The sequence below is a fragment of the Melozone crissalis genome, unplaced genomic scaffold (assembly GCF_028551555.1).
Source record: "Melozone crissalis strain CALT ecotype California unplaced genomic scaffold, PUWL_Pcris_2 ptg000004l_1, whole genome shotgun sequence".
Taxonomy (NCBI): domain Eukaryota; kingdom Metazoa; phylum Chordata; class Aves; order Passeriformes; family Passerellidae; genus Melozone; species Melozone crissalis.
Window position 1 is genome coordinate 36,858,560 of NW_026535782.1, and position 24,925 is coordinate 36,883,484.

The following is a 24,925-nucleotide window of genomic DNA, read 5'->3' on the forward strand; positions in this document are numbered from 1 at the left end:
GTCCGTCGGAAGTTGTTGCTGGGATGCGGGCAGGGTGTTTGGATTAACTGGAGAGGCGATGGACGCCGGGGAGGGGGCAGGTGGGCAAACAAACGCTCCCAAATCAGAGGCTCCTATTTTCTTGGCAAAGGGAAATCTCCAGGTGGTGCTGTGAGGACTCAGAGACCGGGAAGCCCCAGCTGGAAAACCCGGTGCTTGGGAGCTGCTCACGAACCAGCGCGGTGCACGGGGGCTGTCCGTGTTATCCTGGACCGAATCCCGCAGAGCATCCCGCGCCGGGAGCAGGATGACCGGGCAGGGCCGAGGCCGGGGCCGGAGCCAGGGCCAGGCGGGCGGGCCGGGGGCGGGAGGGCCGCTCGGCCGCGCCCCCCGGGACTTTGAGCCCGGCAGCCCCGGCGGTGGCACCGGCGGCCGCGGGCATGGCGGGGCGGCAGCGGCACCGGCTGCTGCTGGAGAACGCGGAGCAGCTGGTGCTGGTGTGCGGCCGGCGGGAGCCGTACCTGCGGCGGGACGGCGCCCACACGCTGGCCCTGCTGCGGGCCGCCAGCCTGGTGGTGGGGCTGTGAGTGCTCCCGGGGCTCCGCTGGGAGCGGGGCTGGCGGGAGGGCATCCCCCAGCGCGGTCCGGGATTCCCGGGATCGGCCTCGAACTCCATGGGAGAGCAGTCCCAAAGGGCTGCGGCTTCCCGGGGCGAGCGATAGCAGTGGGATTTGAGTGCCCTGCGGATAGACGCTGTGTGCTCGCTGATCCGCAGGAGGAAAGCAGTGTTACCTAGCAGGAATTAGAGCGGAACAGTACCAAGGTGTCATCCAGAGGGATCTAAGGAGAGGACAAGCGTTATGGCAAACAGCTTGAAACGCATGGCATCAGCCCAGTGTTTGCTGTGCCTCTGTAATATGGGCGAACCACCTCCACGTGTGCATCTCCAGTCCTCCTGAAGGTCCTGCCCCTCTTGTTCCAGGAGCTCTGTCGTCGAGCAGTTGGCTTTTGAACAGGCTCACACACTCTTTGGTCACTGTCTGTGTGTTGCAGGGATGGCTGTATCAAAGCTGTGGGCCAGGCAGATGTCATTCGCAATGAGTTTTCAGAAGCAACGTTTGAAAGGATAATTGACTGCTCTGGGAAGTGCGTGTTGCCAGGTAGGTGTATTTTTGTGATACAAAGGATAGCACTGCCAGCAGGTCAAGGCACATGATCCTGGTACTCAGCACTGGTGAGACACATCTGGAGTGCTGTGTCCACTTCTGGGCTCCACAGTACGAGAGAGACATGGAGCTGCTGGAGTGGGTAATCTAGAAAGATTATGACAGGTTTGAAACATCTCACGAGGAGAGGCTGAGAGAGTTTGGTCTGTTCAGCCTCAAGAAGAGACAACTGAAAGGGGGCATCATCAAAATCTGTGAGGATCTGAAGTGGGGGATGGCCACAGGAGGTTTCCAGGCTCTGCTTGGTGGTGCCAAGCAGTAGGACAAGAGGCAATGGGCAGAAACTGATGCACAGGAAGGTCCACCTGAACACGAGGAAAAACTTTACTGTGCAGGTGACTGAGCACTGGAACAGGGTGCCCAGAGAGGTTGTGGAGTCTCCCTGACTGGAGATATCCAAGGGTTCTTTTGGGCTTCATGGTGGAGCTCTGTCTCCTCTTGTTTTGTCTGTAGATCTGTTCCTCTGTATCGTAGATCCCCACAGGTAGCTGACCCACAGAAGGACTCTTCAGATTCACTGCTCTTTTCTGTGCTCTCTTAGCCCATCAGCCATTCGGCCACAGGGCTCAATCTGTCCATCCTGACCTGTGAAGGCAAAAGGGATTTAAGTCACAAATTCTCCAGCTTTGCCTGATAAAAAATCCCCAAAAGATGGGCAAGTCTATTGCACATTAAACTCTCCAAGTGGTGTTAGTACATGAGCTGTCATGTGGGATCTCAGTCTCTCAGAACTGGGGTGCAGGGTGAGCAAGACCCCCCCTGGGGGGCTCGGGAGTCCTGGAATGCTGCCAGAGATGTCTGGTGGCTGGACTTTGATCCCACATGGGAGATGACATCAGTATGAGGACGGGAGGATTTCACTGGGGTGAATGGTGAAGGGACAAGTTAATTGGAGTGTGAGATACAGGGTTTAAGATCCCTGTACAGGGGGGTCTAGAGAGGCAAGATGGAGGGATTGGGGCGTGCCCTTCTCCTTCTTCTTCTTCCTCTGGGCCTCCATCTTCTGTGGTGATGTTGGCACTCCAGGATTGGACCTTACTAGGGGAACACTGGTTAATAAGGGTAGAGGGTATTGGAGAAAAATGATAAATATTGTATACGTAACTCCGGGTATAAAGATAGGTGACCGCCCCAGGGGCTTTCAGTGTGTGCCCATGGCTGACTGCTGAGCAGAACTCTGTCAGGCCAAGAGAAAATCTTTTAGATAAGCAATTAATAAACACCGAGACCGAGAACAAATCTGAAGCTTCCTCTCGTCCTTTCGATCCCGGGGGCCCAAGGCCATCTTTGGGCTTTTCCCCAGACCATCTGAACAGCCCAGAAATCCCACACTGTCAGATCTGTTTCTCTTACAGTGGCCTTGCCATTCAGCACTGTCAGTTTCAGAGCTTGTAGAAAAGGCTCCCACTGTAATAAATGTTGCTAGACAAAGTCTAGTGTGCTAAGCCCAGCCTAAGCAGTCTGCCTTTTTTTAAAGAGTACAGGCTTAAAGTCTAATGAATTCTTTCAAAGTTTGCTATTTATGCTTTCTTCCGCAGTTTGAAAACTTTATCAAAATACCATGACAAACTCAGCAACTGATGCACTTACCTGGAGACCTTTCGCCTAAAGTGTCAGACCTAAAAAAAAATGAAAGAAAATTAATAGCCTCCGAAGAAAATCCTAGATATTTGGCTGGTTAGATTTTTGTTTCTCTAACCAATAGAGACTTTTTAGGGGAGTTTCTGCTGTCTATTTAATTTGCTTGCATGTTCATAACATTTTCTCTTACACAGTGAAGTAACTCAAGTGTACATTTACTTTGTTTTCTTTAGGCCTGGTAGATGCACATACACATCCAGTGTGGGCTGGTGATAGGGTTCATGAGTTTGCAATGAAGGTAACAGCATAAAATTACACAGATGGATTTGTCTTCCTCCTTTTTTTTAATGTATAACTGTTTCTACTTCCTAGTGACTCTCGTCTTTCTTTTACAGAAAAATACATAATTTCTGTCAGATAATCTACCCGAGGGAGAAGGGATGATTTTTGAATACTGATAGGCTGAGAGAGGAGTGTACCTGCATCCTTTGCAGCCACTATTGATATATTTTTGCATTAATTGAATCAATACAGGAGTGCCATCTTCTATTACTGTCTATGTCTTGATTTTTGCCTTCCTTTTTCTTTTCCACATAAATGAATTTTGAGCTAGAGATTGGTTTTCCCCTTGGACTTAGGGGAAGGCAAATCTTTGGAATAATTCTCTTTATGCTTCTTTGTGGTGGTGTTCACAGGGGTCCTAGGATGAGGGAAGAGACAAGAATCTTGACTCTGTGTTTCAGAAGGCTGATTTATTATTTTATTATATATATTATGTTAAAAGAAAATTATATATTAAAACTAGAATAGAGAATAGAGACAGGATTCATCAGAAGGCTAGCAAGGGATAGAAACGAATGGAATGATAATAAAATTTTGTGACTGACCAGAGAGTCTGAGACAGCTGGACTGTGATTGGCCATTAATTAAAAACAACCACATAAGACCAATCAAAGATGCACCTGTTGCATCCCACAGCAGCAGATAATAATTGTTTACATTTTGTTTCTGAGGTCTCTCAGCTTCTCAAGAGAAAAAATTCTAACGAATGGATTTTTCATAAAATATGTCTGTGACGCCGCTTCTTGCAACATTTTTTGACTTGAGTGGAAGGGAGAGAGAAGAAGAGGGGGAGGGAGGAAGAATTAAAGGGGATTTTTTTTCTCTCTGTCTCTCTCACTGCGAAGAGACCTCAAGGCACTTTGCAGTATCTCTTGGATGGAAAACACACTTGTTCATTGCTAATTGTATGGGGTGGTTTTTGTTTCTTTTCTTTAACCCAAGCTGGCAGGTGCGTCCTACATGGAGATCCACCAGGCTGGGGGCGGGATCCACTTCACGGTGGAGCACACTCGGGAGGCCACGGAGGCCGAGCTGCTGGCGGGGCTGCAGCGGCGCCTGGGCCGCATGCTCCGCGCGGGATCCACGCTGGTGGAGTGCAAGAGCGGCTACGGCCTGGACCTGCACACCGAGCTCAAAATGCTGCGGGTGATCGAGCGCGCGCGGAGATCCACCGACATCGGCATCTCCTCGACCTACTGCGGGGCCCACGCCGTGCCCAGGTGATGGGCTTCTCCTCCTCTTCCCAAGCACTGCTGCTTTGCTCTGGGAACCGGCGTCTTCTGCCCCGCTCCTCAAATACAACATGCCTGAAAAACAACAGCCAATGTTTATTTATAGGAAGCTCTCCTGAATTTCAGGGCAGCATTATTTAGTGACTCCTAAATGCTGGCATAGGCTTAGCTCAGAACCCCTGTCTCCAGCTGATGCTCACACTGATCATTACACAGAAAGTTCTTCTGCTTGCATTTGCTGCCATCCTTCAAGCTTGGTCTCTGCCATGAGATTTTATTTTGGCCAAATAACAACAGAAAATACCATATTTAATCATTATATAGCTCCATAAACAAAGTTTAATTATGCTTCCATGCAATGAAGACTTGCATGCAAGTCTTACAGCTGTGAGATGAAAATTAAACTGTGTTTAATCAATTATTCTGATGGTTCAAGTAGACATATCATAAAAATCCTTTCTCACTTCTGATTTTGATTTCGCTATGATGAAAATAACATCTTAATGTTATCAGATTTCAATGTATGAAGGAACTAATGAGGAGTTTTAGCTGGATATTTTGACATACTAAGTGGTAGGCTGCTGCAAGACAAGGCATGTGAGATGGAGGCAGGCTTATTTTGTGGCAGTATTCAAGAGATGTTTGTTAAAAGAAAAAAAAGCGTACTCCAAAAAAAAAACCAACCCACCTTTTCTAACATTCAAGAAAACATGACCTAGAAACTATTTTTTGCAATCTAATTCTTGTGTGTTTGGAGTAGAATGGTAAATTATCTTTTGTCAATCTAACTATGGAAAATGAATCCTGTATCATCTTCAGTAACTGGGAGATGGTTAAGAATAAAGTAACTAAAATTGTCTGAATGCAGCAACTGCTTCTTTCAGGAAGCTCTGCTAAAATTTAGAGGACTTAATGGCAAAATAAAATAGACTTTTCACCCCAAACTATATCTATATATATATTTCTTAGGCCTTCCTTTCTTCTTCCCCTAAAAAGCCTTGGCAGGATCTCAGTCAAAATCCTGAAAGATAGTTTTTCCCACCAAAATGCTTTGAGCATTTCTATAAACCAATGAAATAATTTCCAGTGTTTTTACAAACATACTAACTCTCATGTGTTAGGAAGACAGTTATGCTTTCTCATTCTCTCCACGTTTCTGTCCCCACTGATGCACATCAAGCATAACAAAATGTAGTAGTAGTAAGGATATTGTATTTTAAGTAAAGAGAAAAGGTAGTTGGGAGTTTGAGGAAATTTCTTTAAGGAAATACTGAGTTATCTGTATTTTTCAGTTTGGGTCTTTTAAAACCATCTCTTCTGTTTTCAATCAAATGTTTGTGTCTAGACTATTTTGCTTGAATTTTATGCTACCCCTCAAACTTAGACTCTGGTTTGGGTTGTCATTTTGACCAGGAGGAAATCTGCAGTTCTTCCTTGGTCCCTCCAGTCATCATTTTGAATCAAAACTCATGATATGGAAATGTCTGATTTAAAAAAATCATTCTTTTTTATTGTTAAGAGATTATTGGGCCATTTTCCACTTTATCAAGAAATTTTCCAAGTGTTTTCCTGAGCAGAATTCTTCTGCATTAAAACAACAGCAGTTTTGTTTTGTGTTTTGGGGCATTATATGTCTTAGTGTTTCCCTCTGTTTTGTCTTGGCTCTGGCTCTAATCTTCCAGCCCAAATTCCTCCAAAGGCTCGTGAGTAGACAGAGAAAAGGGAGAAGCCTTGGCAGGGTCAGAGGCTGAGCAACCCTGATGCCTGTTATGGCCTTGTTTATAAATTCAGCCAGAATTTGGCTTCTTGAGTTGATTCCATTGCAAGGCTCCCAACTCAGCCTCATGTGGCACTCCACAGTGCCAGTGTCTGCCTGCCTTGCAGTGCCTGAAGTGAGCATTCAGGTTGTCAGGCATTTAGCTGCTGTACATCCCTTGTCCTTAGACATTAAAATTGGAAAATGCTAACTCAACTGCATGTTTTGGGATTATTTGCTCTTTCTGAGGCATTTAGTGATCTCTCCTGGATTATTTTTATGTAACAGAGGATTTATAAATGGTTCTGACTTTTGCAAATCAAACCTTGGGAAGACCCTCTGATGAGAAACAGTTTTCTGTCCATCACTCTGAGTGATGTAAAAGGAGGAGAGGTGAATTAAAAATAATGACTTATACTGCATATCCCCTTTGAGCTTTGATATTTGCATAAAAGTATTGTATGGATACCATTTAACACACTTAAATTCTCACTTACATATTTCAAATAGTTATATTTTAGGATACAGTATAAAGAGGTCAGAACATATGAATAGGAAAGCAGAAAAAATTGGTTCAAAGTACCCTATATCTTTGTTAGCATCCAGGATGCCAACCTTTTTAAAAATACTCAGTAATACAATCTACTTTTCTTTGAATGGAAAGTAACTCATGTTGGTGAATACATGAATTACCATGGGACCTAATTTTTTGATTTGAATTTTTTTTAAGGGACTCAAATTTACATAATTTCCTAAGTAATTCAGTAATTGCATGTATGGCTAGAGTGTGTGCCAGACTTCAAGGATGTTACTCACAGGGCTCTGTAACATTTTCTTTTTGTTAGAGGGAAAACTGCTGCTGAAGCCACAGATGACATTATCAATAACCACCTTCCTAAACTGAAAGAACTCAAGCTAAGTGGTGAAATACATGTTAACAATATAGATGTCTTCTGTGAGAAGGGAGTCTTTGATCTGGAGTCTACAAGGAGAATACTTCAAGCTGGAAAAGATATAGGGTTACAGATTAACTTCCATGGTGATGAACTGCATCCGATGAAATCTGCTGAGGTACGTCTTGCTTAACATTCATTTTCGCTCCTGTGGGAGCCCAATCTGTGAAGGAGTTGGAGTTTTCAAAACTGAGTTTGTCTTTTCTAAGACTTTATGAAATGACCATCTGATAGAAGCAGGTGCCAGGGAGAGCAGTCCATGTGCAGCTTTGGAGGTGAGGACGTGGGAGGAGGCCTTGACCTCTGGGACTAACGTGCACTGGCTAACCAAACATTGACTTTGCTTATCTTCCACATGGGATACACATTGGGAAGGTGGATATCCATGCACCCAAGAATGACAAAAACATGGTTTCTATGCAACTTGAAAAATATTTTTTTTTGTTAAATATCCTGTTAGAAGCAACAAGCCAAATTGCAGTGAGCACACTCAGCGGTCTCATTACTCAGATATCAGTTTATCTGAGCACACCCAGAGAGGTGGTTTAGTCAAGACTAGGCTCCCAAATATCTTGATAAAGAAAGTCCCTTTGACACCATGTTTCACCATCATTTAAATATTGACTCCTTCCTCTGGGGTCTGCCCAAGCTGTGTATAAAAAAAACCCAACTAAACCAAACCAAAAACTTGGTTGATCATAAAAGCCTATTTGACTTCCCCATTGTAGACAGCATTTAGTTTTGTGAACCATTTTCTGATGGATCATTTATGAACAGGAGTTGATAATGTTTTCATCCATGGCTCTCAAATAGTTTATGTTTTAGGCTGGTAAAAAGACCACTGAAGGTGTGCTTCTACTCTGTGGGTGGATAAAGTGATCAACTTTTCCTGCAGTAAATTAACAAATATTTTGTATCTGTATTCTAACTGTTCTTCTAAGCATTCTTTATTTTTTGTCTTCAGGTATATTTTGCATTAATAGTGAATTTTCAAGTTGTTAAGAAACAACTTTTTAAACTGAATTAATTGAGACTAGTGAGTAATTTGCTTGAATATTCCCTTAGCTTGGAGCTGAGCTGGGAGCCCGGGCCATCAGCCATCTGGAAGAAGTCAGTGATGAAGGTATTGTGGCAATGGCAAGAGCCAAGTGTGCTGCTGTCCTTCTGCCAACAACAGCCTACATGCTAAGGTAAGCCCTAGAGTGAAGGGAAACTTCTGTAACTGCAAATCCATGTGTGCGGTTTGAGGGAGTTTTAATCCAAAAGCAGAAGTGTGTATCTATGCCTTAAGGATCAGTCCGGGTCAGTGAAGGCATTCACACATACAGGGAGCTGAATGAGCCTCCCTCCTTATGTCTTATTTCTGCTGGAAATCCTCAAAACTCTGTGAGACTGCTGAAAAGTCTCACAGTAGATTCAGAGTGGCTTTATGGCAACTATGGCTAAAAATTCCTAGAGAGTGTGTTTCCAATCCCCACTCCTGCAAACACCTACACAGATTAATCCAAGGACTGAACAATTTTGAAGTGGCTCTTCCAGATATTGAAGTTATTGGAAACATCTCTTGCATTATAATTGCTAAGTGAAAGGATCTCTAATGTATGCAGACTAAACTCATAGACTGAAAAAACAGGAAGGGCCTATTGCATTGCATGTGCCACTGCTCATATTTTGGAGCCTGTCTTTGAAGCTATAAGAACTAGAAAAAAGTTTTTTTTTAGAAGTGAAAATTTTCATCTTGTAAATTCTTAAGTGGCTGAGATCTGGCTAAATAACAGAACTTCAGTGGTCTGGAGCCTGATGGTTGACACTGGCTGGTGCCACATGCAGTTACTGCAAAAGTGGTGGCTCACACTTCCCATTTATGTTTGTCATAGGATAATAGGTAGGGGTGCAAGAGGAGGATTTGGGCTTTTACTTCCATAAGGATCAGTGTAACTGAATGCATGAATGTAGCCAAACTGAGAGATGACTTTTACCCTTGTAAATCATTGTATGATAACTAAGCAAATTGTACTGATCAGTTTATTTTTCCCACTAGACTGAAGCAACCTCAAGCTAGAAAAATGTTGGAAGAAGGTGTTATAGTTGCTCTTGGCAGTGACTTTAATCCTAATGCATACTGTTTTTCAATGGTAAGATAATCCTGATACTGAAACCATAGAATTATGAAATTTCTTACTAGTACAACTTGTGTGTAGGTCTTGTACACTTTGTGGCTTCATGTGTACAAGGAGAGCTGCCTGCCCCATGCAGACAGCTGTCTCTGTGTGTGTGTGTGTGTGTATTGGTAGTTTTTGCCAGAAATTCTTGAACCAGAATGGGTTCCATCCTTCATATGCACTGACAGGCCTATTCAAAATGCTCTCAAAGCTACTGATTTCAGAGTTCTCATTTTGGATTTGGCAAAATTTATGTTGTGCAAAACAGCTCCTTCTGTTGTGCAAGGAAAAAGGAGAGTGCTTAGGGATTTGAAGCATAAACAGCTTTGTGTTGTTGGAAACTCCCATTATGCCCTTCCTTGCCTAGCCTATGGTGATGCACCTGGCCTGTGTGAACATGAAGATGTCAATGAATGAAGCACTGGCAGCTGCCACCATTAATGCAGCTTATGCTCTGGGCAAATCAGACACACATGGCTCCTTGGAGGTCGGCAAGCAGGGGGATCTTCTTATCATAAACTCATCAAGGTTTGTTCTTCCACTGGCATTTGAAATGTGCTTTAACCTTAGTTATCTTCACTGAATAAAGGGACACTGGTAGCATTTCAGACCCACTTTCATTTTCCTTAATTACTCCAGTGGAAAATAAAGCCTAAGGCTTTGGGGCAGTTATTACAAGTAATCTGTGCCTAACTAAAAATTACCTAGAGATAATATGTGTTTGTTTTGTGGAATAAATTCTCTACTGATAGACTCACGGTAAGAGTGAGTGATAGACTCACGCAGTGAGACAACATGTAGATATGGAATAGTGTTTTCCCATTTTCAAGCAAATCTTATAAAATTGCTGGGTATGCTGGGCATGTGACCTGCTCTTATGCAAGTTCATATATTCTTAAACATCTTGTCTTTTTAGGTGGGAGCACTTGATTTACCAGTTTGGTGGACATGACGCATTGATCAACTACGTTATAGTTAAAGGAAAAGTCATCTATGAAAATGAGAGGTGTGAGGCAATGGGCAGTTACTGAGAGAAGGAAGTAGTTTAGTGAGCTACTAAAATCAAATTAGGATGGAGTATTTCAAAGCAACAGACAAATCAGATTTGTATTTACTGGTAAATTGTTTGCCTGCTCACCTTACTCTTATTCAAATAAACCTTACCAAGCATTACCCATTTGGTGCATCTCCATGTCCATTGTCCTTCTCTCCAGCACACTAAACAATTTCTAGTTGTATCCATCTTAAATAAGACAGTTTCAAAATATGTTTTCCTATACAACCAATCTATAATATTATAATATTTGAAAATAACCCAAACAAACTGGCAATGAATAAACAGAGTTTGGATCCAGGTAAGATTTACTGGGGAAGGTGATGCTAAGTAACCTGTGACAGAGGGCCAGGGGCTCAGGCATGCACATTTGGGATGGCCCTTGGCTGTGTAGGCAGAAGATCACATGCAGTGTCATAGAGATGTTGCACCTAATTTTATTTATTCTAGGTTGAATCTGAAATAACATGAGATACATTTGTTTGTGGAAGTTTGAATGTGATTCTGGTAAATTAAGTATGATAACTTTTACCCAAAGCCACGTTGAAACTTAGGAGCCTAACTTTTAAAAAGTGCTCTTTCATTTATCTTTCAACTACTCCTTCCCCCCGCCCTCGCTTGTAACATCATTTAGGAATGCAGTATGTAGAAAAAAGGATGATGATACAGCTCTGGATAATTTAGGCTTTTGCAGTATTTAAGCAGAGGGTCTGGGGTAGGAGGGTCTCTGAAAACCCATGGACTAAGTATTTTTTTCAAATTTTCAAATGGATGGTGGCTGCAGAAGCAAAAGGGATTTACTTTCTGAAGTAAAGAATGAAAGTGCACCTGACAAGCATGAAGAACTTCACAGCAAAAATAGTTATTGATATAAGCAAGTGACATAACTTGTGATACAGAGCAGAGTGCTTTAGTGAACCAGACCCTTGAGGAAGGACAATGGTCTCATTCTGATTAACAGGTATTTGAAAGCCATCACAAACATGCATGAGCATTATTTTGACCTCCTGATCTCCTCGAGCCTTGGACACATCTGTTAACACCCAGAATCTGCAAGCCATCCTCTGTAGTATCTTTCTTTGTGCTTTATTTGATCCAGGCTAGCCAACCAAATCAGATTTTAAAACAATGTAATAGCATTCCTGCCACCTGACGTGTTTGCCTGCAAGCAGATGTTGTACCAGATGTGGATGTGGAACTTTGTTTTTATGAAGCTTGAAAGAACATCCCAAGTATGTGATTGCACAGTCCATTCTGCCCAAGACAACCTTCATAAATAATGTTTATACAGGGATTTGGGAAGGCTATCAGGGAAGGAGCACAGGCATCTCTCAAATGCAGGGTGCAGGCAGAGTGGTGCCTCTCAGCCCTGCACAGGCACAGTGCAAAACCTGAGTCCACTGTGCTGCAGTGTGTGCTGGGGATCCCTTGGTCCCACAGCCAAAGGCAGAGGTGAGTGGGAAGCAGGGCCCAGAATCTCTTCTCTGAATGCTCAAGGCATTGGCTTGGGCATTTGGCAACCTGCCAGGTTGGCAGCAGGCAGGAGCCCTCTCCTCAGGGCACAGTTACCATGCCAGGTGTCAGATGCTCAAAGGCAGCCCCACAGTGGAGCTGCCCCTTGCAGCATAGCCAACAGCCTGGGGAGGCTTTCAGCTTGTGCTGAATGCCCCTCAGCCACATCAGTACTGCCCTGTCATCACTGCACCATGAGGTGAAATCCATGTCCTGGTTCTTGCCTTGCAAAACAAAGCCTGTGCCAGAGGTCAGTGCTGTGACACAGAGCACACTGACTCGTGATCCCATTGTGGGGACAGGGCCCCCGGCAGACAGGCAGAGACCTGGGGAGCCACGGGAGGGTAGGTCTTGGTGCTATTGCCTCAGCACTGGTTCACATGCACTAGTCCTACACCTCCTCTTCTCCCTTTTCTGGCCCCTGTGTCACCTGTCCTACTTCCAACTTAAGCTTTTGCTTTACATTTTCATCATCACACAAGTGACAGGAAAATAGATTGCTACAACTATATGTGAAGCCCCAGTTTATTGATTGCAGGTGTGGGCCCATAGCTCTTGGAAAGCTGCATTAAATGTAGTCCATCACCAGAATATAAAATATTTGTTCTGGAGCAGTGATCTCCATAGCACATTCCTATGCACACAGCTCTTCTGATTTGTGAAGCACCTACTCTAAAAATGCTCCTGTTATACAAGAGCCTATACCTCACATATGATCTGCAAAAGAGACTAAGTAAGTGTAAAGATAAACTTGCTTGTGGCAAAATGAAGGGGGTCACAGCAGTTACCCAAGGGGGGAAAAAAAGGTAAGAATATCAAACTTAGGCTGTTTGGTATCATTGGCACAGATGGAGAGAAAACAAACAAAATGTTGACAAAACAAATACAGGTTTCATTAGGAGTCCGAATGATTTGTATTCAGAAGTTCATGAAATTCAGTGAAAACCACACTATCATGACAAAGTTGTCTTTTACACATGAGGAAAGCAGTGAGACTTTTCTTTACTATCTATTTGTGCTTCTGAGCTCGACAGTCAGGTCCTCTGGGTCGCCTGGAGAAACCACACTGAGTGTGAGTGGAATGGCCATGCTCAGGTGAGGCTCTGGAAAGGATCTGCTCTCTTCCAGAGGATCACAGCTCAGAGCTCATTCTGATGCCTGTGGTCATGACTATCATCTGCACTCATTCTCAGGGAGAAAGCTGTAGGTGAAATGGGTCTTGATTCAGGGATGTGTTCCCTCCTGTACTTTTCAATGTAAGGGTAGGCCACTTCCCACACCTGTGGAACAAGAATGTGAAATAGCAGTCAGAGGCAAAGAAAAAGTCAGCTAAGACATCAATGCATGAGTTCAGGAAACCCTGAAGAAAAGTTATTGGGTGGGATATGCTGTATGGGAGGAGCAGAACTAGACAGGCAGATAGAGCAAGGTTTAGGGAAGAACATGTGGAGGGAGCTGAAAAGGCATGGGAAAGGATACAGCTCCAAGGGGACAAGGTGAAAGGACTCAAGGCAAAAATACTTTGTCTTGTCTTGTTACCAGGCTAATGCTCTGTGTGCAATAGTTGGGAGAGGGCCACTGTCACTTGCTACAAAACTACTTGGCCATGAAGAGGGTTGGGCAGCAAAAACAGCAGATGGCATGGACAAAGAAAAAGGGTTCTAGACAGTCCTGCACAGAAGCCAAAAGCCAGCACTCACCTTCTGCTCCACGAGCAGCCTGTGAGCTGCTTCAATGTCGGGGGCCATGAAGCGATCCTTTATCCAGGGCCTGCGAGGAGACATTGGGCAAACATTAACCCCACTGGCAGCAGCTGCTCTCCATGCAGGCAGCCCCTGGGGAACGTGTTTGCCTGCTCTTACCTCACCACGGAGCGCACAAGGTCGTAGACCTTCTCCAATGGCGTGGTGGTTCTCAGAGGGCGGAGGAACTCAATGCCCTGGCAGGCGGCGAGCAGCTCGATGGCCAGGACTGGGAAAGCAGAGCAGCCCAAGGGATGTTGGCAGGCACAACTCTAGGTGAGGCTTCCTGTCTAAAGCTACCCCTGGCCTTTGTGCTCACTCATACCATATGGTTCAGGCAAGGTGAAAAACCAGTGGGTACACACCCCCAGAGAGACAGCCCAGAGCCAGGATCATTCCATGGGTGATGCTGGTGGCAGTGCCAGTCACAGCAAGCAAATTTTGGGTGCTGTTGTACAGACCTTTCAAGTGTACAGGAACTCCTGGTCACCAGAATCTTAAATCCCTAGGAATCTCTTCCAGGGTAACTGGAATACTCAAATTAATGTTCATCATAAATCAGAAAGCTTCTTTTGCACTGAGAAAAGAGGAGCCTGAGTTAAAAAAAAAAGTTCTCCCTCTAAAGCTTGCCAGAGCCCACATGAAAACACCAGGAAAATGACAGCACTTTGGAAGAGAGTCTTCTGTCTTGAAAAGTTTGCATTCTATCTGCCTACCTTACACCTGATCATTATTGGTATTAGCCCCTCATTTTCATGATTCAAGGTCTGTTATGAAATCAGAATTTTAATTTTACCTTGTTCCACATGTTCAATAACTCTCAAAGCTTTTCTTGCAGCCCATCCTCCCATGGACACGTGATCCTCTGTAGCAGCACTGGTTGAGAGAGAATCCACAGAAGAGGGGTGGCACAAGGCTTTGTTCTCAGACACTGCAAAAACCCAGCGCAATGAATGAAGGACAGAATAGGCAGGAGACAGCAGAAGCAATGGACAACATGGAGATAAGAACCTGCCCACCACCTTGGGTCCAACTACTGCTCCTCTTTTGAGGACACATCAGTATTTTACCTGGACTGAGTAATTTGTAATAACCACCTTGAAAACTACCATTGCCTCTGAAAACACTAACCAACAGCAGTCTTTAGATGCAAATATTAACCAAATACAGAATGACAGCTCACTCTTCACTCCCTTATGTCCAGTTTGAGTTGCTGTGGCTCAAAGGCCTGGAGGAAACTGAAGCAGAAGAGCAGACGGCATAACTGAAACACAAGCCTGGTTCTGCCTGTTGCTCTGGGGCAACTCTCTGTAAAGAGCATTGGCTCCCTCTGGTTTGGTCACAAAGATCACCCCTCCCCTGCTTTCAAGAATACAGCTAGAGATCAGCATCTGGTCTGCTCATTGCAGCTGAGGCACCTTCAGAACTTCCTCTAGAAAGATGGGGAATGCAATATAAACCTTCTCCCTCCCTCACCTCATAAGGCAGCCCATGTCCCTGAGGGTGACACACTCCAGCTTTGAAAGCCAGGTCCAAGATCTGGAATAAATTCTCATGCTGCATCCAAAAGCAACAGGCAAATGGCTGCAGAAGAGGCCTTAGGCACCACTCAATGACAATTTGAGGTTGAGAACTGCTCTTTAAAAGAGAAGAAATGCAGTCTGCATTCACAGCACTCTGGCTGCACTCAGCCTTTTCTTTCTGAAGCCCAGCGGGATGCTGTGTAACGCTCTCGCCAAATTAGCGGCTTCAGAAAAGCCACAGGAGCAACAGAGAGGTGGTGACACCAATTGCAAATAGGCTGGAGTGACAGCCTAGGACCAGAGCCCAGCTGGCACATTCAGGTGATGGCAGGTCCCGGAGAGGCTGCCTGTGATCGCTGCAAACAGCTCGGTCTGGCAGGCACAGAGCTGCTGGAGCAGGGGCAGACACACACATCCAATGGTGTTGCAAAATATCTGCAATTTTTTTTCAGATTTATCTATTAACCCCGGGAGTGAAAAACATTAGCTGGTACACAAACAACCCAGAAACTGGCAGAGTGATTTGAGAAATATTAGTGATTAAAAAAGAAGTTGAGAAAAATAAAACAAACTCAAACTTCAGATAAAAATTCAGATAAAATCCTGGCTGTTTTGATCAGGATGAGGTGATTTTGACCCATGGACTTCTAGTGTCAGCAGAGGCAGGGCTGTAATTTCACTTCCCACAGCAGAAATCACAAACACCCCAGAATCTGTCACCCCAGATTGCAGAAGTGTGCAGTGAAACCTGAAGCCATGCAACCAACTGAAGCCTAAATTTTCCCCAGTCAAAGGTAAATCTTTCAGCCCTTAAACAAGGGGATGAGCATTCAGGCTCCTCTTCCAGACCCACTTCCCAAACCAGCCTCTAGGCAGAGTTCCTTTAGCCCATTGATTTCATTAATTCATTTATTTTTCTCCAGACTGTTTATGTACACATTTAACTGATATCCTCTGTTCCTGTGTTTGTTTTTAACTTTTAAAATTTACTCTCTTCTCACAGCATGTTTATCTTTACATTGGCTCATGTTTTCCTGAACCTCTGAACTGTAGTATGCCAGCAGCCAGCAGGCTTCTTGTTGCCTTAGCCATGAGTACTAGAGGAAAAACTGAAGTGATGTTTAATTTAAGTGTGCTCCCCCAATAGCCAGCCCTGCAAACTCCAGTCTTGTGAGGGCTCTGGGGTCTGATATTGATGTGCCAAATGGAGACAGCCAGAAGTGAGGGCATCAGGCCACCTTTGGGACAAGCCTTGCCACCAAAGTCCGCTCAGAGTCTGCATGCCCAAGGGTTGCTGCAGAATAAGGAAGCCTGAACTGAAATAATTGCAGCCACACCCAATGCTCATACTTTACAAGACAGCACAGACCACACAGAGAGGACACAGAAAACAGGAGCCAGAAACCTTTGTACCTACTATTAGATTGCATCTGTCTGAAAAAAGTTAGTCTTTCCAGCTTGCTCTCTCTATGGCATTGCCCAAGCACTCACCCAGGGCAGCTGCTGTGCAGTGTGCAATCATGAAGCCTGAGTTCAGACCTCCTTCAGTGACTAAAAATGCAGGCAGTTCACTGAGTGAGGGGTTGCAGAGCCTCTCAATTCTTCTTTCACTAATTGCAGCGAGTTCATGCACACCAATTGCTAAATAGTCCAGAGCCTACAAAAGAACATCTCATTAAACCAGATGAAAAAAACAAACCAGAAAAAGGTTTTTTGCCTTTCTTCAAATGCTGAATTACCTTTGCAGGATATTCACCATGAAAATTTCCTCCAGAAATGGTCTCTTCTCTTTCAGCAAACACCATCTTTAAGGAGAAGTTAAGGCCCATGTGGGTGAAATACAGTTTACATGAATGATATCTGCCAGTTATCAGAATATCTTAACTGAAGGAGTGTTTGTGCCAATAGGCTTTTTTTTGCAAGCACATTATATTGCATTCACACTTCCATTTTTCAGGAAATGAAGACACAATCTCAGTTCTTCAAATTTGTAGGTACAATTTTGACATGCATTTTTTTCAAATAAGCTACACAAAGGGAGGTCTTTGATTGAGGGTGCAAAAAACCCCAGCTGTTCAGATCCTAGCATAGATTTTCAGTTCCTTGATAGATTCTCTCCATGACAGTTACAATTTTGGCACTTAATTAGTCCAAATTTGAATTGGACTACTTCCAATTAGAAGAATTGAATTAGATTCTAATTAAAGATAAAAAGATGTTTATAAGATTAGAAGCAATAATGCTTATCAGCAATTGATATGATGCTATGTACAGCATCATTATAGTGCTGACAGAAAAGCAGCCGTGCATTACAGAACTGACAGAAATCCTTCAATGCAGTCATAGGGAGAGGAAGAGAGGTTGCTGTTGCAAACAATGGCAGTTATTGACCAAAGCCAGTTATGACTTTTTTGCCTCCAGTGTAACTGTACAGAAGAAAAGAATAAAAAAGGCCAAGCAGAATTTTATATAGTAATAAAGTAATCAAAAAGATACAGGGTTGTCTGTGGCGCTGTTGAGTTCCGTCGTTATTATGTCCTTCACAAAAGCAATTGTATCATTTACAATTCCATGGACCTAGAACAAAAGACATTGGTGCCTGAGCTTAGTATCTGTACTCAGTTCACTTTCAGGATGCTGACTGAGCTGCAGGGACCCTCTTTCCCACTATTCCACTTGATTTTCACAGATGGAAGATGGTTTTGGATTTGCTTTTAACATCAGGAGCATCACTGCCAATCCCAGACACTTCAAAGATGGTATTTACTATTATTACGGCAGTTTTGCCAAAAGAGTAATCTGAATATGACATTGTTTACCTATTTGGGTTGGCTTACCTAAATGGAAGGTATTTATTCAGTGGCAGAAGAATTATAAGGGAAGAAGTAGCCTTAAAAACACTCACAGAAAACAAAACCTCTTATTAATTAATTAACTTTCGTTAATTCCACTGATTTAATAGCTTTGCTCCTGTTAAAATGCATAGGATTGAGGAATTCCAATATATCTGAGAATCTACATTCTGTTGGCTTCTGGAAACACCCAGTTCATGTTACTAACACCAATGCAGAAGAAAATCCCTGCAAAATCTGCAAGCATGGAAATCAGCACTTTCCCTCTGCTTCTGACCTCTGGCCTCTTCCAGATCTGGACATGGCTTTGTTAAATGCTGCCTGATCTGTACACGCACGAGAGCAACAAATTGCATGTCTCCATTAACAATATTGAGGCAAAATAAAGCCACTTCCTCTAACAGTGTCAGACAGCACCTAACTGACCGTATTTCTGAGGTGGAAATTTCGCCATCATTTATCTATTGTTACAGAAGGATCTAAAAGTCAGTCTTTACCTGAGGGCAGCAGCGCATTGTGTACGCGTCCTGAACTCGGTCACAGAATCTGTGGCTCTCTAGAAGACACAAGGAGGGCAAACCCCAAATATTGCTTACATAAAAGCATTGTGTCCTGTTGAAGGACCCAGCCTGTCCTGGTAACCTGAGAGGGTGAAGGTTCAGATTGTTCACCTGCTATTTCTGATGGATGATGGTCAGAATCTAGAAGGGACCTGAATCGAAAGGCCACTTCAGCCTGCCCTCGATGCGGGCGCACCGCGTGGATATCTAGTAAGAGAAGTCAGACTGTCGGGCTGTGCCTCCCTTGTCAGGAAATGCTTAGCAAACAGACAAGGAGGGCCCAGTACTCACCAGTGTCAAAGGCCCTCGTGGTACCCTTCAGCACTTCCAGTGTAAGGGCAGCAATGATGTCAGCTTGCCTCGCTATAGCTCCGGCTCTTTCCACCGCCTCACACCCCAGCGAGGTGATCATTTGTGTCCCATTGATGAGTGCCAGACCCTTCCAAGAGAGAGCAGATGTCAAGTGAATTCACTGCAGTTATTCCACACACTGTGACAATTCCCCCTGTCTGTGACAATTCTCCTTCTCACATTAAGGAGTTAAAGATCTTTGCCTAGCTTTTTGTACCATCCTGAAATCATAAAATGCACAGCTTGACTGAGCACCTTTGCTACAATAAAGTGTTTATGCTCATGACCCCATTAAGTCTCTGCAGACACCCTTGGAGCACCAGTAGTTCCAAGTAAGTCAGATACCTGCTTCAAGTCAGGCATCTGACCTCCTGTCATGGCCAAAGGGCAGGGAGGTACCTTGAAGGTGCCTCTTAGACAGCTGTTTCAGGATGATTTAAAGTGCTTTTGAAAGAGACCTGTCTGTCTCCACTGACTACAGAGCCAATCTGAACACCAAGCTTGGGCCTGACATTTCAAGTCAAGTAAGGTGACACTAAGAGTGGTGACTCCCACTCCTGACAACACTTCATCATTATCCTTCTAAAGTTTGATTTAAAATTATTATTAATTGATGTAATGCTTTTATTGTACCTATAAAGCAAATAGTGATTGACTATGCTCTTTTTCATCAGCTGGCATCATTATACTTTATTACCTCTTTTGGTTTCAAGGTAATTGGTTTCAGTCCATGAGCTTCCAGGACCTGTGAAGGAGTTAAATGCCAAGGCAGTTAATGAAAATACTTTTCAGTCACTAAAGTCACAAAATTAAGTCAGTAACACTTAAATGTTTCCATGAACAGAAATATTAACAAATTTCTTAAGTGATGGGAGAAAAAGAGCTTTACATCACACATATTTTTTTTCTGCTGGGCTAAATAAAGGGCTTCCAAACTAGCACCTCACTTCCTAGTGCTAATACAAGAAGGTAGCAGGAGCACTGAGGCAAGATATATGCCACTGTCACAGCCCATTAACATCTACCATGTTCTAGATGGTGGGAGAGGGCTATAGGAAAGAAGGCTGGAAACCTCTTGGAAAGGCAGTTCTGCCTACACCCTTCCTCATAGCATTTTGGCTTGGCATAAGTTATTCCTTTTTAAATGGTCCCTAATCCTTTCTATAGAAAATCTCTAGTGACAGGAGGAGTCCTATCCAATTTATTCTGGACATTTCTATTCTATAGGGCAATTGCTCCTGCAGGAAATGGAGAAACAGCATAACCTATTTCTCATTTAATCCTCTCACCCTGTCCAATGGAAGAGGTATTGCACCTCAGAAGTGTACAGCTATAACTTCTGGTCTAGAAGGTCCAGGACACACTGGTCTGCTTCCTCCTTACTCCTCTCCCTGTGCAGTCCTCAATCTTTCTCCGGTCTATAGTGATGTACACCTATCAATCCATCAATGGGTCTGGTATTCAAATTTTCATGGGTTGGAGTTACAGGTGTAGCAGAACAAACTACCATGAAAGACTTTGGAGGGGCTGGACTTGGAGATACTTAACACAAGATCAATCTGCTGGTGTGCCGGTGGCAGAATAACAATGGATTAAAAACTAATTTCATTGTAATATCTCCATCTTGTGAAGGAGAATGATATAAAGGTAACCCTAGCTAATTTATCAAAAATGAAATATCCAAACCTGTGTATTTACTTAAAGACACTATAAAATCAGTAGAAATTTTACTGCAAAGGTCTTGCCTCCAGTAAATCCCCAGGTATACTCAGCATTTGAGAGGTGATGTTGGATTTTTTAGAAAAGTATTGATGCTCATGGAGCTGAAGATAGAGTAATAGTTCTTTCATGGTTGGTATCATATCCTCTCCATTTCTCCAGTTCATAAATGATGTCACTGTGGTATCTTGTATAGCAGTACTGTGGCATGATATTTCTTTAGAGGTCAATATCATGCTGCTTATTTATGTCTGCTCCAGTGACAGTTCTTGTATTCTCCATGGATTCACCTTTCTCAAATTAAAGAATGTGTTGCTAAAGGCAACCTAGTCCCAATTCAAACTGGGAGAGAAAATCCAAAGACTTGTACGTGTTACTAATCTGAGCAAAAGCTCTCTTTCTCTCAAAGCTGCATGCAATTTGAAAAATGAGTCAGCAAGCTAAAAAAATAAACTATCAGCTGCATAAATCTTACATATTTAGCATCAGCCCAGCCACTCTTCGGGGACCACATCTTTCCCTCTCCAATTAATCCCAGAGCAAGATGAGAGAGAGGGGCCAAGTCTCCGCTGGCTCCAACTGTCCCTTTCTCTGGGATATAAGGAAGGCAGGATGCTAGAAAGAAAACAAAAATCACTCCTTTTAGAGCCTTCCCTTGATACACTCCTTGGAAAACAGAGAAGCCAGCTCACAAGTGTGGCCACAGTAACAGCCCACAATCATGGACAATGGCAACAGCAGGACTACTCTTGTTGCAGCTCTAGTCTTGGTCTCTCACAACTACCAAGTTGAAAGACCAGCACCTGCATCTTGACCCGCAACCTTTAACAAAACAGTTAAAAGAAAAAAAAGGGAAAGGAAGATTTTCTTTAAACATCTTTTTACCATTAAACACTTCAATAACTTGCTCGAGGGTTTCTAGGGATATTCCACTGTATCCTTTGGCTAGGACATTGATTCTCAGTGCCAAGAGCATGCGAGTTCTCTCTGGGGTCAAAGGTTTCCCCACACCTGAAACAGTAACAGAACCCCCTCGGTTACTCACCCGCTACCAACAAGCGCAGAAAAGGGAAACACCAAGCAATCTCTCATTACCTGCAGAATGTGAACGAACCAAGTTCACTTGAAGCTCCCTACAGAAAAAAAGAAAATATGTTAAACCTCAGAAGAAGTCTCATCAGGTTTGATTTTGCACAAAACAGAAGGAATTTCTGAAGTAGCTCTCTCATTTAACCCCAACTACAGGGTCAAACTGCTCCCTCCACTTCCTTTCCTGAAAAGAAAGGACAGGGAAGGCTGCACACACAACATACCTCAGATTGCTGTTTGGGATTACAGTCCTGGCAAACTTTCCAAAACCCGTGGTGATTCCATAAACAACTGCAAGAAATGTACACTGCTGGTAAAGGAGGGAACCTGATGAAGTCTTCTAAACAATTAGTAGTTTAAAGCAAAAATATTTACCTGTCTGTTCCTTTACGATCCTTTCAATCACTTCTCGTGATTTTTTGACTTTAGTTTCAGCTTCGGGTGTGAGCTAAAACAAGAGTAGTTTAAATATTATTTTATTTGTCATTATTTAGCTGTGGAAAAATAAACATATAATTTTTAGTTGTATTTGTCCAGAATTTTTACCTTTATCTTGTAGAGTCCCTTTCCTAAATTGACCAAGTCCTCCGTTGTTAAGCTGTTGCCATCTAAAGAAATATACTACACCAAAGAACCACCTTTTAGTTTGGGATATGGATACATACAAAGTTACTTAATAACCACTATAAATAAAAAATACAGTCACAACTCAGCAATGACAGGAAGCTGCTTCATGCTTATTCATAAGACAGGAACTCGGGTAACAAAAACATAATAAGCACATTGTAATTTTGTTTCCTAGACCCAGCCAATCTAATAGCCCCTGCTTTTGTGAAATGCTGGCTGAACTCTAAGCATTTTCTGGTGAGTAGCAGGATTTGTTATTGAGTTGTAAAATCATTGGTGATTCTTACCTGTTCTGGTTCTCGGTATTTGCTGTATCTGAAAGTTTTGTAAAGGAAAAAGGGCAGACAGGATTTCACAGGCAGTGACCACTCAATTACACCTGGCAATGTGTTTTAAGAATGAAGGAACCCTAAAAAATGCAGGAAATCTAGAAAATTATAAATCTATAACTGTAAAAACTTCACAAAGCACTCAAAAAGGATACAAATGAACCCCTTCTGGCTGAGATGGTATGAAATCTGGAGACATTATATCTCCTTCTATAACTAGAAGAAATAAGCAGAATAAACACATACAGGTTTAAATTGCATTATTCACATAAGTTAATTTGCTATTTATTACAATTCACAGTAACAAGAATTCTAATTTCCAGTTATCAGTCCTGAACATACTTGCATGCTTCTGGGAAAATAATAAGGAACTATGTATTTATTTAAGATATTCCAAAGGCTAAGGCAGAACAGCTTTCACTATATATGACAGCAGATACAAGAGATATATATATATTGAATCCTGTACCTTCTAACTTTTCTGTAGTTCTGTAATTTAAAAATTAAATATTCTTAAATTATTGGGCATTATTCCATAAAAGCTTGTTTATTTACAAAATCTACAAAGGTAGACAATCTCTCAGGTGCAATTTTAGATGAATCTAGATAAAGCCACAGTTTGCTGACTCAGATGACAACACAGACATTCTACAATGCAATGCTTAAGACTTTGCTTACCAACTTCAACAAATTCATTGTCTTCCAGAGCATCCCCCACGGTATCATCAAGATCCAGCAAGCCAAGTCCCTTGCACCTTCGAATGTAAAACTTGACTTCTTCCACTGAGGCAAATCCCCCGTTGTCGGGTTTGTTTTTCATGTAGCGTCTCACAGCTTCCTTCCCCAGCCACTCGACGGTGTTTGTGGAGCTCAGGCATGGCACTGCCAGCCACTCTCCTCGGACGTGCACCGTGTACCTCGGCATGCTTGCTCTCCTGAAATTGCTCCTTGACCAAGCAGGGCTGCAGCGTGCAGCAGCCTCACATTTACCGTGTGATGATGGCCTGAAGAGCTGTGCCTATCTAGAGCCCAGTGTTGCAATCAGATAGAAGCAAAAATCCACCCTCAACATCCTCACCTTTGTAAATAAACGAGATCAATGTGTTCGGCTGACTTTGTCCAATCAAACCAAACCCAGGGAACACACCCTTTTCACAGAAATGACACACCTCCCTAGCTATTGCCACAGGAATTTTATTCCAAAGATCACATCAGGAATACAGAAATGAAAAACCAGGAGCTGAAATTTATGTACCAGGAATGGATAAATTGGACAAAGATGCAGTGCAACTGTTCTAAAAATGCAAGGGTTTAATAAGAGCTAACAGCTATTGTCCAGGAGCAAATCACACTAACAAAAACTGAGGGGCAGGGCTGCAAGAGAGGCACCTTAGGAATACGGGTTGCTCATGACTGCTAGGACTGAAAGAGGATTCTATTACACTTTTACAGCTCTATCCAGAGCAGGATAAAAGCAGGTAGTAGAGGCAGCAAGCCTGCTTTAATCAGTCCCATGCTCAAGTTGAAAACACATTTTTTTATTGTAGGTAAGAAAAAGATGAATTAATTTCTACAACCTCTTCCCTTATGCTGTGGAAGATGTTACAAGAACAGTTATCAACAAACACTAGGCCACAGCTGCACACTATCAAGCCTGGTGCTGCTGTGTCATATCTTTGCAGAAGATGCAAAGATATGGAGATAGCTGTTGAGATGGTGCCAAAAAAAAGTTTAGCAATAACCATGTACACACAGAATTTGAAAATCCTTCTGGTTTTAAAGGCAAAATGGTAACAACTCACAGTCTATGCTTCCCACACTAGTGGTCCCAAACAAAGGGACTACCTAGGATTTAATTATTGTAGGGAATGTTATATAGGGATCCATCAGTCAGGGACACTGTCCCTGCAGAGCTACCTAGGACCATGATAGAGAAAGCCATGCCTGACAAAATTTTCTTTTTTCTGACTCTGAAGAGTCAGAAAGACTCAGCAAGAAACCAGGATTATCTGGCAGCAGGAACTCTAAGTGCCAAAGCACTGTATATGATACACGGGCTTTTACAACACAATGCAAGTTACCCCAAAACTAGTGACAGAAGGCATTTATAAACCAAGGACGGTTTTCATTGCAATCTGATAACTCCAACCAGAGCCTGTTAACATCAAATATCCCCTCCTGTGACCAGAGCTCAAGCTCACATATAGAGCTGGGGGAAGAAAGAGGAAGCAGGGAGACGTTTGGAGCCCCGAGTAACCCGGCTCTCCCAGAGATGGCTGAACACCTGCCTGCCCATGGGAAGCACTGAATGAATTCCTTGTTTGGCTTTGCTTGTG

General features: G+C 43.2%; 2 protein-coding genes across 2 annotated transcripts; one reads left to right on the forward strand and one right to left on the reverse strand.

Moving 5' to 3' along the window:
- The first annotated feature begins 419 nt into the window (after nucleotides 1–419).
- On the forward strand, nucleotides 420–10,358 carry AMDHD1 (amidohydrolase domain containing 1). The gene is made up of 10 exons (XM_054279668.1): nucleotides 420–562; nucleotides 930–940; nucleotides 996–1,139; nucleotides 3,020–3,084; nucleotides 4,071–4,348; nucleotides 6,962–7,187; nucleotides 8,135–8,259; nucleotides 9,111–9,204; nucleotides 9,599–9,759; nucleotides 10,148–10,358. Exons 1-10 carry the CDS (start codon nucleotides 420–422, stop codon nucleotides 10,260–10,262), a joined length of 1,362 nt encoding a protein of 453 aa, XP_054135643.1. The 3' UTR covers nucleotides 10,263–10,358.
- A 2,097-nt stretch (nucleotides 10,359–12,455) lies between these two features.
- HAL (histidine ammonia-lyase) lies at nucleotides 12,456–23,567 on the reverse strand. The gene is made up of 20 exons (XM_054272043.1): nucleotides 23,268–23,567; nucleotides 22,745–22,805; nucleotides 22,548–22,575; nucleotides 22,180–22,254; nucleotides 22,009–22,081; nucleotides 21,858–21,924; nucleotides 21,640–21,677; nucleotides 21,430–21,555; nucleotides 21,020–21,159; nucleotides 19,523–19,570; nucleotides 18,766–18,913; nucleotides 18,586–18,681; nucleotides 18,412–18,470; nucleotides 17,559–17,639; nucleotides 16,802–16,867; nucleotides 16,554–16,719; nucleotides 14,336–14,470; nucleotides 13,660–13,768; nucleotides 13,498–13,567; nucleotides 12,456–13,077 (listed from the first exon to the last, which is right to left on the reverse strand). Exons 1-20 carry the CDS (start codon nucleotides 23,512–23,514, stop codon nucleotides 12,937–12,939), a joined length of 1,974 nt encoding a protein of 657 aa, XP_054128018.1. The 5' UTR covers nucleotides 23,515–23,567; the 3' UTR covers nucleotides 12,456–12,936.
- Between the last annotated feature and the right edge of the window lie 1,358 nt (nucleotides 23,568–24,925).

Bases quoted from the DNA above. Each gene is read 5' to 3' on its own strand.
- AMDHD1 (XM_054279668.1), top strand. From the start codon at position 420: ATGGCGGGGCGGCAGCGGCACCGGCTGCTGCTGGAGAACGCGGAGCAG. The intron at 8,260-9,110 runs GTAAGCCCTAGA...TTTTCCCACTAG, and splicing joins ACAACAGCCTACATGCTAAG to ACTGAAGCAACCTCAAGCTA. The intron at 9,205-9,598 runs GTAAGATAATCC...TTCCTTGCCTAG, and splicing joins ATGCATACTGTTTTTCAATG to CCTATGGTGATGCACCTGGC.
- HAL (XM_054272043.1), bottom strand. From the start codon at position 23,514: ATGCCGAGGTACACGGTGCACGTCCGAGGAGAGTGGCTGGCAGTGCCA. The intron at 21,160-21,429 runs GTAAAAAGATGT...TTTTCTTTCTAG, and splicing joins AGTTATTGAAGTGTTTAATG to CATCCTGCCTTCCTTATATC. The intron at 16,868-17,558 runs GTATCTTTTTGA...TTCTCCTTAAAG, and splicing joins ACAGCGCCACAGACAACCCT to ATGGTGTTTGCTGAAAGAGA.